Below are 14,199 nucleotides of genomic sequence, written 5' to 3'. Positions count from 1 at the left end.
GGTAAAGCGGAAGCCCCAATGCCATACGACACCTCAGTCTTTGCAGCACCTCCTGGTGGCACCCACGGTACCCAGTAGCGCTGAGGTAAAGAACTCCAAGTCCCATGATGCCCTGTGGGAATCGGTAGCACCTCTGCAACCCAGGGGTGCTGCCACCTAGTGTTCTGGGGGAGGCAGTGCCCTATAGAAGTTTCCTTCCCCCTTTCTTTCGTCTTTTGGGCACCCCAGCCAGGTTGGGCTGCTGGCCGTCCCTTACTTCCTTCAAAAGGCAAACTTTAATGTGGATACAAAACCTTTTAGAAATGATGAGAAAGGAAAGGAACAGCCACACACCATGAAGAAAGACATTTATTATTTGTAAATCAGACAGCCCAACAACACATTGTGAGCGGATTATGCATCCAGGGATCCGATGCCAGCAGTTAAATGTACTCAGTCCATGGCATTTCTCACATTTTAATCAAACAAAGCTTGCTCTCTGCTAGACGTGATGAAACAAGCCATTTTTATTTTGTCCTCACAAAACATCTGCTATGCGTTAGGTTTCAGGCAAAAGCTTTCATGCTACGTCAAATGTTTTTAAGTAAAAATCATGAAGTGGTGACACCCGGATGGGTGTCCTCGGTTCGGAAGGTGAAGCATTTCTTGAAATGCTGGATGCTTTAACCGTACCTGGCCTTCTCGTTGGCAAGTGCCAGTCTGCGAATGTTGGCCACACAGCCAGCCGCGGCCTCCTGCAACACTTCGTCTGTGGATCCCACCAAACCGAGGAGCAGCTGAGAAAAGACCAAACAACAGGATCAATTAGAGAGAAGGGGAAAAAAATAAAACTGGAAACATACATTTGAATGAAGAATTAAGAGGATCCCCGTTCAGGAGGAGAACATCATCCAGCTGCAGGAAATTTTAGACATGGCGAGATGTTTTACGTTTTCTGGTTTTCTTCCCAGCGACATTCTTTTAAGCTCCTTATTACTGTATTGTTTTATATATATATATATGTATATTTGTGTAATATATTTTTCATTACTACTGTATATATTCAGATTTCCCTGGATAGTCATTTGTGTATCCTTCTTGCCCACCGATACAAGTCCCATTTATTCTGGAATTAAACCTTGTATGTGAACATTGTGCTCCAATTTATTTCTTCATTTTCATTTTTGTTGTTGTCCATATTTAGATAATTTCAGAAGCTTTTTATTGTGTTTTTTTTCTAAACAATTGTTTTTGTGAATACAGTAAATTGAACTCCCTGCTTATCCCCTTTCTTAATTTTTTAAAAATTTGTTCCCATTGTTTTTCAAACAACAGAAACAAATTTGCCAAATTAACTTCTATTGGAAATATTCTTACAGGGAGCGAGTCTCGGCCTGTACACAGACGACACGTATTCAGCAGAGCAGTCGGTCAGACTGAAACCTGGCTTTACACCGTCCTGATAGCACTCGAGCCTGTCCTCAGATATGTAAGGAATTCCTTTAAAGGCTCCTTTGTGTCACTCGGGGAATTACAAGTATGTACGAACCACAAGTTAGGAAATTCTCAGCAGTCAATTGAAGCCATGTTAGCCGGCAAGATTACACACAGTAAAACGTTTCTGATAAATAGCTAAATAGAACATAAAAGCACATTTCAGTTTTAATTAAGGAAAGGAATAAAAAAAAAAAACCAGAGGGGAAGGTGAACTGAAAAAAAAAAAAAAAATAGTCACAAGCCTATTTGGTCTCAGTCTTTAAATCAAAGGTTAAAGGCTTGTTATTTTATAATTGGACATGACTATCAGAGTTGAGCTTGATTCACGCTGCTCTTCTATACATCTGCCTTAATAAAAAGATAAGTGTCTGTGTGACAGTCAGGTTGCTGTGTCTCTGTCATCCTAAAACATGGTGCATCGTAAACATCCATCCATTATCTAACCTGCTATAGCCTAACTACAGGTTCACAGGGGTCTGCTGGAGCCAATCCCAGCCAACACAAGGCACAAGGCAGGAAACAAACCCCGGGTAGGACACACACACACGCACACTAGGGACAATTTAGAGTCGTCAATGCACCTAACCTGCATGTCTTTGGACTGTGGGAGGAAACCCACGCAGACACGGGGAGAACATGCAAACTCCACGCAGGGGGGACCTGGAAAGCGAACCTGGGTCTCTCAACTGCGAAGCAGCAGTGCTACCCACTGCGCCACCGAGCCGCCTGCATCGTAATCATTTACAGTAATATAATACTGTACAGTGGATTTATCATTCCAACAGATGGTGCATCACAAAAAATTTTTGTAATAAAATGCATTGCATTTGCCATTCCAACAGTTGGCACATTACAAAAATTTGTAACAATAAAATACACTGCATTTGCCATTCCAACAGATGGTGCATCACAAACATTTCTAGTAATAAAATGATCTGCATTTGACATTCAAACAGATGGCACATCACAAACATTTGTAGTAATAGAATATGCTGCATTTGATATTCAAACAGATGGCACATCACAAACATTTGTAGTAATAAAATGCGCTGCATTTGTCATTCAAACAGATGGCACGTCACACATATATACAGTTATTACGAATCCCATACCAAATGGCATATAACAGAAGACACGCTTTGCATTGTGCACTGTAAATGTTAACGCTGGGGTCTACGTTGATCACTTTGATATCAACCTGTCTTATATGAGTAGCACAGCTAGTAAGTTTTTAATTAATCGTTGAAATGACATTATTATCCTGCCCATGGAGAAGCCATCTGAGAAACTGGGAGCCTTGGAATCAACGGGTGGGCGACCAGTTCGCCGAAGTCTCCAGGACTCTCTGACTGTGTCTGGTTTTGTCTTTTATGACTGACTGTGGACCCTCCAGAGGTTCATTTTCTCCAGGGATGCTGCTGACCGGAGTTTATGTTTTCCTCACCTCTACTGTCAACTGGTGATAGTTCATCAGGTAATTAATGGACAGCCTTCATGTTCATTATGGGCTGCCTTCATGTTAATCTGTTTCTAATGATTTTAGCTTTTAATAAAACAAATATTAATTATTAATGCTGTGATTGAGTGTGATCTGGCACTGGGCTTGTCACTATAAATTTGTAACTGGATTTTTAAAGTGAAGGCATGCTGCTGTCGTCACAAAGCTAAGCGTCGGCTCGTGCCAGCTGCCTTTTTGAGAAGCTGCAAACTTGATGTCAAAGGAGGAGCGTAGAGGATCTGAAGGCTTCCTTACATCACCGGCATCTGAGAATGTGGGAGACTCCGAGGAATGTAAAGTGGGGTACATTCAATATTCCCCATAATAACCCAGTTAAATGTGCGCTCATTCGCAGAAGGATCAGTTGCAACTGTTCCTGTTCATCTGTCAAGATTCAAGGCCCACAGGTGCCTCACACACTCTCAGACCTACATAGTCTAAATGGAGGGCTTCAGTGGGAGGGAGCCCATCCAGCAGGCTTCAATGCAAGGCAGGAAACAACTGCAGACAGCGTGCCAGTTCACTGCGGGACCCACACTGGTGCCACTTTGTGTCTTTTAGGGATGGGAAGAAGAGCAACACAAAAACAAAAGCAAAGACAGAACATGCAAACTGCACAAGGATAATGACCGGGCATGGGATTTAAACTCATTACAATGGATCTGTGAGGAAGCGGCACTAACCACTGTGCCCACTAAAAAGAGAAAGGCAGCAAGCAGCGCTACCTGCTGTGCCACCTGGAAGAGAAATAGTAAAAGAGTAGCAATAAATTGTGTGATACGCTGAAATCCTAAGACTGGTGTTAATTAGAGCCTAATGACTAGAGGCCAGTGTTCACTTTTAATGGCTACGTGTCTTCAGTTCTTCAGATGTGATGGAAAGTCAAGAAGGGAACAATTAAAGGCAAACTTAAGGGAACAAGAAGACGGGCAGGCAACGTTTTAATGAAACAAACTCACATGTAAGAAAAGGATGACACATCGAGCAGCTCTGCTGTACAACTAAGTGAAACAGAATTTCCCCAGGAATGACGGCAAAGCTGGGAGGTTTGACACACATTGTAATCCACATTCTTCTAAAAGTGTCAGTGAGCTTAGAAGTTCAGTTTTCTGCCAGAATAGACACTTCAGAAGCCAGTATTTTTTTGCACCATCTATCTGCGTATTTATATGGTGCTCTGAGGTGGAAAGGCTAAGCTAACATAACATAACATAACATAACATTCTCAGATCTGTTAAATTCAATTCAGGGTCACGGAGGGCTGGTGGATCACAGAACACCAGTAGGCACCAAGCAGGGAAGAACTCTGGACAGGCCATTACTGGATAATGTGCAAAGACTACAAAATCTGGGACTAGGCTGATAGATAGATAGATAGATAGATAGATAGATAGATAGATAGATAGATAGATAGATAGATAGATAGATAGATAGAAAAGGCACTATATAATAGATAGATAGATAGATAGATAGATAGATAGATAGATAGATAGATAGATAGATAGATAGATAGATAGAAAAGGCACTATATAATAGATAGATAGATAGATAGATAGATAGATAGATAGATAGATAGATAGATAGATAGATAGATAGATAGATAGATAGATAGATAGATAGATAGATAGATAGATAGATAGAAAAGGCACTAGTCAGCTTTTTTTCCATTCATCATGGTATGTCAAACAGAAGACACCACAGTAAAGAGCGTCTCTTCAGTCCGTGAGATCCAAAGCACCTCTGCTCCTTATTCCTCAAAGCTGCATTATAGGCTTTGTACTCATTGGTTATCAGCTGTTCTTGCACATACAAAGTGCACCCTGTGACTGATGATGTAATTAAACCTGTTTGATTTTTTTTTGGGTTGAGTCATAGACTGTTCTGACCAAGTCATGGAGTATGTCAGGCTGTACAACTGGAAAACAAGGGAGTGTGCAGCAACTGTCTCAAACTTGCTCAGATTTTGCAAATAAAGTTTGCCACTGAAAATTACAGGAAACATCATTATGATTTTCTCATAGCGTCAGATGAGTAGCAGCTTATTGCATGTGGTTCAAAATTGAAAGAAAACATTTTACTGTAGTAAAATACATGCTATGTTACTCCTGCTACTACTACCACTACCATATATGTATATACGTATATACCATTGGTAAAGCTTTATTAACTCAATAGCTCTATTAACTTTAATAACTAAAAAGAATGTCACAATGGCACAGTGCACTTAGATGCAATCTCAATTCCATGCAAAAACAAATTGCTGGTCTCCATACTCACAACTGCATACCTACTTTTGCCCACCCTTGTGTATATATATATATAGTGTCTTTTACCTATTTTATATAGCATTATATGCTCATATACACTGTACAGTTCCTACTACATCTTACAGTATATAGAAGATTTCAAATCTGTTTCCTCTAGTATCTTCCTTATATCGTAATGTATATATTGCTATTCTCATCTGTATTTTATTCATAGTGACTCCCCTATCTATCTATCTATCTATCTATCTATCTATCTATCATATAGTGTCTTTCTCTATCTATCTATCTATCTATCTATCTATCTCATCATACTTGTCTGATATGTACTCTCCACTGATTTTTCAGGTTGCCAGTGCAGTCAGGAGGACATGTCTGTAAATGAGACAAACACAAATACGGGAGGCACATTAACAAATACTTTTCTTGTGGGTGATTCAGACCCTAAAACACATAGCAGGAACTGGCAAATGGTATTTGTTGGAACAGCATCAGTTGGAAATTACCAATAATTACCATGCACATTTTGCAATTTACATCAATTTACTTCACAAAGCTTGTTTTATGAAAGAGGTTCTTTAATGAGAAGCTAGCCAAAACTGTCTTTAAGGATTTATGGTTTCAGCAAACAATCCCCAGCCCTCTGGAAGTAATGTATAGTCAAAGGCTGTATGTGTTGGCTTTGTACAAGGGACAATAATCTTGAATTTCAGTATAAAACTGTGAGATATCAAGCTTAGACGTCAACTCAAACTAGATGATAATTAATCTTGTTCACTTCTTATGTAGCACTGATGTCCAACACTGCCAGGAATGTCAGGTCTGTAGTCACACTCTGAGCCATGAAATATCATTGTGTTTAAAATGGACAGAATCTAAAAAGCAAAATACTATATAACAAACACAGTGATATGAAAATTGAAGTACCTCATAATAACATAAACTTCAGAAATGTTTTTGGTGTCGTCTCTCCAGATGCCTTTGCTCCACAAGTGCTGTGCTGCCCTGTTTTTCACACACACATGGCTGACTTGTTTCTGCTGCTAAAGGCAGTTCTGCCAGCTTCTCAAGTGTGGGTGCACTTACTTTCTCACACTTGGCTTCTGCATGTTGCACAAATGACTAAAAAAATAAAACTGGATCTGTTTTCTTTGTCATCTGAACGTTGCTACTGTGTGTCTCATTTTAGGACTTGGTGAGGACTCAACCTCCCATTTTATAGGTCTGCCATGATCTGCTCTGTGTATGCGTGAATAATTAAAGGCACCTACTGGTGTGTGATGTGACCACCCAATCAGTACTCATGATGAATGTGCACCCAGCAAAAAAAAAAAAAACAAAACTCTCACGTTATTTTTATCTGAGGATACATTAGCTGACCACAACGAGAATTTATTATGAAAATGCTTTGCCACTCTGCATGGACTCATTGTACGTTGTGTCCTAACTGCTGGAGTTCCTATGTATTGGAGATACAACCCACCCGAGTATCTGGTGTCGCAGGGTCTTTGGGTGTTATTTAATTATAGTGATATGAACTTGGGAGATGTGGAGAGAGATCAGACTCAGAGTTTTGTGGACTCGGACTATAATTTTATTTCAGGGTTGCATGGTGGTGCAGTGATTGGCACCGCCGCCTCGCAGCTCAGGTCGTTCTTTTAGCCCACAATCATCAGTCAGCATAGTTGACAGGCACATCCTTATCCACTTAAAAAGGTCACTGGCACCATTATAATCCCCTCAAAACTAGTTCTGGTTTCTCCTTCCCTTACTGACTTCAAGTTGAGTTGGATGAAATTCCCAAACACTTCCGAGGTTTCAACAAACTCTCGGCAAAGCAAATTCAATGGAGTTCACTCATTGCCCATGTGGACTGGTGATGAGAAAAACCAATTTGCGACAATGCAATTCACAGTGAAAATCTGTGAAAAAAAAAAATCAGATTAAATCTTGTTTTACATCCAGCAAAATCTATGACATTCGCACAATAAACTGTAGTTTCTGTCTGGAAGCATTTTCAAGCAATAATTCCGCAGGCGTCGGTCAGTCATTTAGTATTTAAATAGAGTTCTCTAGTGAAGACAACAAATCACCAGAAGTGTGCATATCCTAAACTAGGATAAGGTGGCTGGTATGTAATGGCGCGGGCTGGGGGTTTTGGCATCAGCGGCTTTCCATGTACTGAGTGTTCCTGTGGAGGAATGACAGTAATGTGCACGGTGGTGTGTTTTAGTGTGTCTTCACATGGACAATATGTGGCATGTCATATTTTTAAAAATGTACTGCACTCCTCTGTGCTGTTGTTAATGAACGGTCAAGTCAGGTCAGGTTAGGTCAGGTTTGGGGAGGGTGCACTGCTACCGCGCATTGCTGCACCCACTACATGACGAAACAGCTCAGGATCCTGGTTGGTAAACCCTCATGTAGATATGTCATCTAGTCCCACCCCTCAGACATAACCCTCTATTTGCCACAGCCAGGTGTTACGTGGGTATCCCCTTGGCCTGGTCCAGCCACTCAGGTCTTCAACAATGAGCCGGATCACCCTCTGGGAATTGCGCCACACGGCCGTAGTGCCATAACTGACACTCCCTCACAATGCAAGTAATGTGCCTCATTCGCTTGATAAAACGTCAATCCGGCGGTACTCAAGGATTCTTTGAAGAGACACAGTACCGAAGGAGTCCAGTCTTCATCTCAGGTTACTGGAGAGCATCCATGTCTCGCAACCCTATAGTAAGTGAGGAAGAACCAGGACTCCACAAAGACTTGGACCTTTGTCCTTTTGCAGATTTCAGGAGCGCCACACACCCCTTTCCAGTGACCTCATGACCCGAGGTAAGTAAACCTCTCGACGCAGTGGACAATCTCTCCGCAGACCGACACACTGCCAAGGCTGGGCCTGGCTCTTGGTTTTTATCAGGACACTCACAAGCCCAGACACTCAGACTCCTCACTCAAGTCTCTCGAGCACGGTGATCAGAGCCTCCATTGACTCTGTGAAGATCACTGCATCGTCAGCAAAGTCAACATCAGTGAATCTTTCTTCACCAACAGATGCCCCAGAGAGAGGCACGAATAGAACTGATTTTACCGATGTGGTACAGATTATGGGTGGCATGGTGGCACAGTGGTTCACTTCCCGGGTCCTTCCTACGTGGAGTTTGCATGTTCTCCTTGTGTCTGTGTGGGTTTCCTCCCACAGTCCAAAGACATGCAGGTTAGGTGCATTGGTGATCCTAAATTGTCCCTGGTGTGTGCTTGGTGTGTGTGTGCCCTGCGGTGGGCTAGCACCCTGCCCAGGGTTTGTTTCCTACCTTGCGCCCTGTGTTGGCTGGGATTGGCTCCAGCAGACCCCTGTGACCCTGTGTTCGGATATAGAGGGTTGGATGATGGATGAGTACGAATCATACGCTTTACATAGCTATAGAAAATAACACAGGTAAACATGAAAGTGTGAATGAGGCTTTAGGGATGAGTATTCCTTATTTTCCACCCAAAGAACACCCAAGAAACACAAAAAAAGTTTTGTGAATTTAGCAATTGTGAAATCAGCTACTTAATGAATATTCTTTCTAGTTTTGCAGAACTGTGCCTGTAAAACTTTGCGGTCTCCCTCATCACTTGATGATTCTTAGTTAGTGTGTGTAGGACCTGTCGTACACGAGTGGATCGGGAGCATCTCCACGCCATTGACAAGGTAAGCACACCAACACAAGCACTAGGGGGAAAAACACGATTGCTAAATGACCCTTTTCTTTCACTTGCAACCCAAAACACACAATCCATTGACCTCGTGAACCTGGGATATTTAAAGAATGGGATTCCTGGAAGCTGCCATTCAGAAAGAACCTAAGACTGAAGAACACAAAGCTCCGCTGCAACGAGACTTTATGGTTAGCCTGAGAAGAGGCATGGAAGGACACGCAACATCGTCAATTTGTCACTGTAGTCTTTCTTTGCACTATTGTAAGTAGTAGTTGTAAATTAACGTGTGTTGGGTCGTCTATTAACGATGTCTGCCTGTCCGGGCCGAGCTCCACACTGTATATAAAGCTAAAGATATGGTGACTGCATGAATTGATCAAGAAGATATTTTGCCTCCATGATTCTTAGAGTTATGTCACCATGAGGCTTGTGCTCCAATTTGGGCAAACTGGTCTGAGCAGATGGGCCAGAAAAAACTTGAATATATCACCCTATGCTCATATACGCTATACAGTTCCTTACATTATATACTGTAGCACTATCTCTGTTGTATATTGTGTAATTCATATCTATCTACTGCACCTTACATTATATAGAAGATGTCAAATGTTTCCTATAGTGCCTTCCATATGTACTGCATATATTGTCATCATGTATATATTGCCATTCCCATCTGTATTATTTTACATTGTGACTCTCCTGTCTATCTACTTGTTGTGCCTCCATGATCCTTAGAGTTATGTCGCCATGAAGCTTGTGCTCCAATTTGGGCAAACTGGTCTAAACAGATGGGCCAGAAAAAAACTTGAATCCAAAAGTAAGACTGTAAAAAAATGAACTGGCAGCTCCTCCATTAAAGGGATATTAGGACTCCGTCAGTGAGTATCTGGTAGCTGGAGACCCCTGCAGCCTTGTCAGCCAGAAGGGCTCAGCACTCACTGCTGTGTGCCGTTAGGTTCCTGAATCAGAGAATTGTGAGCCGTGTTCCCATACTGTTATGCTGAGATAGTTTAAAGTGATTTAGGACTCTGATCTTCTCATGTTATTGAAGCACAGCCCTAGTTTGGATAGCACCCAGTGTGGGAACGAGAAGGATGAAGTTATCTTCTGTCAGATTGTGATGTCCAAAGAGCACTAGACTGAGTGTGGTGTTGCAGATGGGATGAGAATCAGCACCTCCAAATCTGAGATTAGGGGACAGCAACTGCCTGAAGAAACAGACATCACAAGTCAGAGGAGGAGGTGATCATGAGATTGACCAACGGATTCGGAGGAAATGGTGCGGAGGTTACATTTTCAGCCAAAACTTTCCATTTCCTATACCCTTAACTTGAAAAGCTTGATACCCTGGAAATTACTGGGTTGTTCTTGGCGCATGTGATTAAGGCTTCATCCATACTATTACAGGGCGGTCCAGATCTAATTATGCAGATCCAGATCGTCTGGATGACTTTGATTTATGCGGGGACGATTCCAGTTTGGCGCAAAGATGATTCTTTATACCATCAGTTCACACACTTCTCGATGGCCCAGGATTTTTCGGGTGATAGTTATAGTGTAATGAAAACTGCATAATTAAATCTGGACCACCCTATACATTTTTATGTAAAAAAACCATGAGTCTCTGTTCTCACCTTTCATCCTCACTACCTCAGAGTTTTAACCCATGTTAATCCAGAGACATATACTCCTGAAAACACCAGCTCAGAACTGCAATGTGGACAGATGAAAACATAGAATTTCGAAAACACAAACTCTAATTGCGTTCTGATTTGTTCATTTATCATGTAGCCCTTCCCTGATTGGATCCTGCTCATTATAATGTCTCATTTCTGATTGGTCACCCTATGGAGGTACTGAGTAAAACCTGAAAACTGTAGCGAGAGAAGCGTGACTGCTGAGCTGTATATGAAATTATTTATCTTGGTTTTCAGAAACCATTTGATAATGTTGAGCAACAAACTAAAAGAAGTGGGAGTTCAGATTATGGGTTCAGTCACAGTAAGCAGTGGGTGATGGTGGGGGGAACCTGGCAGGAATTAGAGTAAGAGTAAGAGCTGAGAGTGGTGTCCTTCAGGGGTCAGTGCTGGGGCCGCTGCTATGTTTAATCTATACTAATAAAAGGCAAAGCCCTCCCTCACTCACTCACTGCCTCACTCACTCACTCACTCACTCACTCACTCACTCACTCACTCACTCACTCACTCACTCACTCACTCACTCACTCACTCACTCACTCACTCACTGCCTCACTCACTCATTCCCTCACTCACTCATTGCCTCACTCACTCACTGCCTCACTCACTCACTCACTGCCTCACTCACTCACTCACTCATTCACTCACTCACTCACTCACTGCCTCCTTCACTCACTCACTCACTGCCTCCTTCACTCACTCACTCACTCACTCACTCCCTCACTCATTGCCTCACTCACTCACTGCCTCACTCACTCACTCACTCACTCACTGCCTCACTCACTCATTGCCTCCCTCACTCACTCACTCCCTCACTCACTCATTGCCTCCCTCACTCACTACTGATTCTCCAACTTCCTGTTACTTTTATAATAATTGTTAAATATATTATTAATTTGACTTGATTTGTTGTTGATGGTTCTTTAATGTATCTATACTAATAAAAGGCAAAGCCCTCACTGACTGACTGACTGACTCATCACTAATTCTCCAACTTCCCGTGTAGGTAGAAGGCTGAAATTTGGCAGGTTCATTCCTTACAGCTTACTTACAAAATTAGGCAGGTTTCATTTTGAAATTCTACGTGTAACGGTCATAACTAGAACCTACTTATGTACATATATACCGGCCATAGCCTGCAGCTTGGTCGCCGTGTGAGGCGGAGTTGCGTCCCTCATCGTCACGCCTCCCATGTAATTGAGTGCCTGCCCATATAAGGCCGTCTGTCAGCGGCAATCCAATAGAAACACTCTGCCGCTAAATATTCGCGGGTGAAGGACTGTACTTATGCAGACGAAGATGAGATGGTCAGGGTGGTGTCTGGCACAACCTCAGCAAAACTGCGAGAGAAACTTTTAAGTGCCGGATCTTAGCTAACAATAAATAAAGCCGTGGACATCGCACGAGATAGCACAAGCACAGCTCAGAACCTTCGATGCATGTACACCGAGCGGCTCACGTCAACTGACTGTGAACGCAGTACGCAGACAAAAAGCAAGAGCTCCAAAGAGCGCTGAACAAAAAACGCATTACACAATTGAGAAGGCAGCAAAAGAATATGAAGCGAGTGACGCATACAAGCATATTCATAAATGCAGCTACTGCGGAAACAAAGCACACGGTGGAAAAAGTCAATGTCCCGCTAAAGGAAGACAGTGTAAAAAAAAAACGTGCATGCAGTGTGTCAGGTCTCAGATAAAGAGGAAGACGAGCTGTTTATTGACGCGGTAAGAAAGGAATCGATGAATGAAACCTGTTATCTTTACAACGATTGACAAACACGGAATATAACTTGAACACAACACATCCTACAAATATGAACCTAACTGAAAGAAATAATGATAATCAAATCCTTGATGACAGCAACACTCATAACAGTGACAAAACAATTACTTTGACAATCATGTTACGTTGTTTTTAAAATGTTCCCTTTGCTTTTCCATAACTTCTTTAACACACTACTTCTCTGCTGCAAAGCGCGGGTATTTTGCTATATATACACTGTGTGCACAATTATTAGGCAAGTGAGTATTTTGACCATATCATCATTTTTAATGCGTATATTCCAACTCCAAGCTGTATTAACTTGAATGCTTATTGGATTTAAGCATGTCAGGTGATGTGTATTTGTGTAATGAGGGAGGGTGTGGCCTAAGGAGATCAACACCCTATATCAAGGTGTGCAGAATTATTAGGCAGCTAGTTTTCCTCGGACGAAATGGGCCAAAAAAGAGATTTAACTGACTCTGAAAAGTCAAAAATTGTAAAAAGTCTTTCAGAGGGATGCAGCACTTTTGGAATTGCTAAGATATTGGTGTGTGATCACAGAACCATCAAACATTTTGTTGCAAATAGTCAACAGGGTCGCAAGAAACGTGTTGAGAACAAAAGACGCAAATTAGCTGCCAAAGATTTGAGAAGAATCAAACGTGAAGCTACCAGGAACCCATTATCCTCCAGTACTTTCATATTCCAGAGCTGCAACCTACCTGGAGTGCCCAGAAGTACAAGGTGTTCAGTGCTCAAAGACATGGCCAAGGTAAGGAGGGCTGAAACCCAACCACCACTGAACAAGAAACATAAGTTGAAACGTCAAAACTGGGCCAAGAAATATCTGAAGACAGATTTTTTTCAAAGGTTTTATGGACCGATGAGATGAGAGTGACTCTTGATGGACCAGATGGATGGACCTGTGGATCAGTAATGGGCACAGAGCTCCACTCCAACGTGGAGGTGGGGTACTGGTATGAGCTGGTATTTTTAAAGATGAGCTAGTTGGACCTTTTGCATTGAAGATGAACTCAAAATCAACTCCCAAACCTACTGCCAGTTTTTCAAGACACTTTCTTCAAACAGTGATACAGGAAAAGACCATGATTTTTATGCAGGCCAATGCTCCATCACTTGCATCGAAGTTCTCCACTGCGTGGCCAGCCAGTAAAGGCCTTAAAGATGAAGGAATAATGACATGGCCCCTTCCTCATCTGACCTAAACCCTATCGAGAACTTGTGGGCACTTCTTAAACGCTAGATTTACGGGGGAGAAAAACAATACACCTCTCTGAAGAGTGTCTGGGAGGCTGTAGTCACTGCTCCACAAAAAGCTGATCGTCAACAGATCAAGAAACTGACAGACTCATGAATGGAAAGGCTTATGACTGTTATTGGAAAGAAGGGTGGCTATATTGGTCATTGATTGATTGATTGATTTTTTGAAATGTCAGAGATGTTTATTTGTAAATTTTGAGGTGTTTGTTTATTATTCTCACTATAACAGATGAAAATAAACAAGTGAGATGGGAAAATTTTCATTTTTCCTTTAGTTGCATAATAAATCTGCACACTAATAGTTGCCTAATAATTGTGCACATATGTATTCCCCTGATGATGTTCACACTCACATTTCCGTTGTGAAACATTCAGGTTTCAGGTTTATTAACATTTTGGATTGACTGATAGCACTGTGTTTGTTCCATATTAAAATTAATCCTCAAAAATACAACTTGCCTAATAATTGTGCACACAGTGTATATACTGTATATATATATATATATAT

At 41.8% G+C, this 14,199-nt stretch overlaps 1 protein-coding gene across 1 annotated transcript in view; it reads right to left on the bottom strand.

Annotated features, from left to right (window-relative positions):
• Positions 1-330: 330 nt before the first annotated feature.
• The window catches only part of odad2 (outer dynein arm docking complex subunit 2), a 195,267-nt gene continuing 181,398 nt past the window's right edge, over positions 331-14,199 (bottom strand). Inside the window, exon 20 of the mRNA XM_039753888.1 lies at positions 331-776. Within this exon, the coding sequence (XP_039609822.1) occupies positions 663-776 (114 nt within the window). The 3' untranslated portion in view covers positions 331-662. The remainder of the gene's footprint in view (positions 777-14,199) is intronic.

The sequence above is a fragment of the Polypterus senegalus genome, chromosome 5 (assembly GCF_016835505.1).
Source record: "Polypterus senegalus isolate Bchr_013 chromosome 5, ASM1683550v1, whole genome shotgun sequence".
Lineage (NCBI taxonomy): Eukaryota > Metazoa > Chordata > Cladistia > Polypteriformes > Polypteridae > Polypterus > Polypterus senegalus.
Note: the sequence above shows the minus strand (reverse complement) of the source record. Positions and strands in the feature narration are given on the sequence as shown.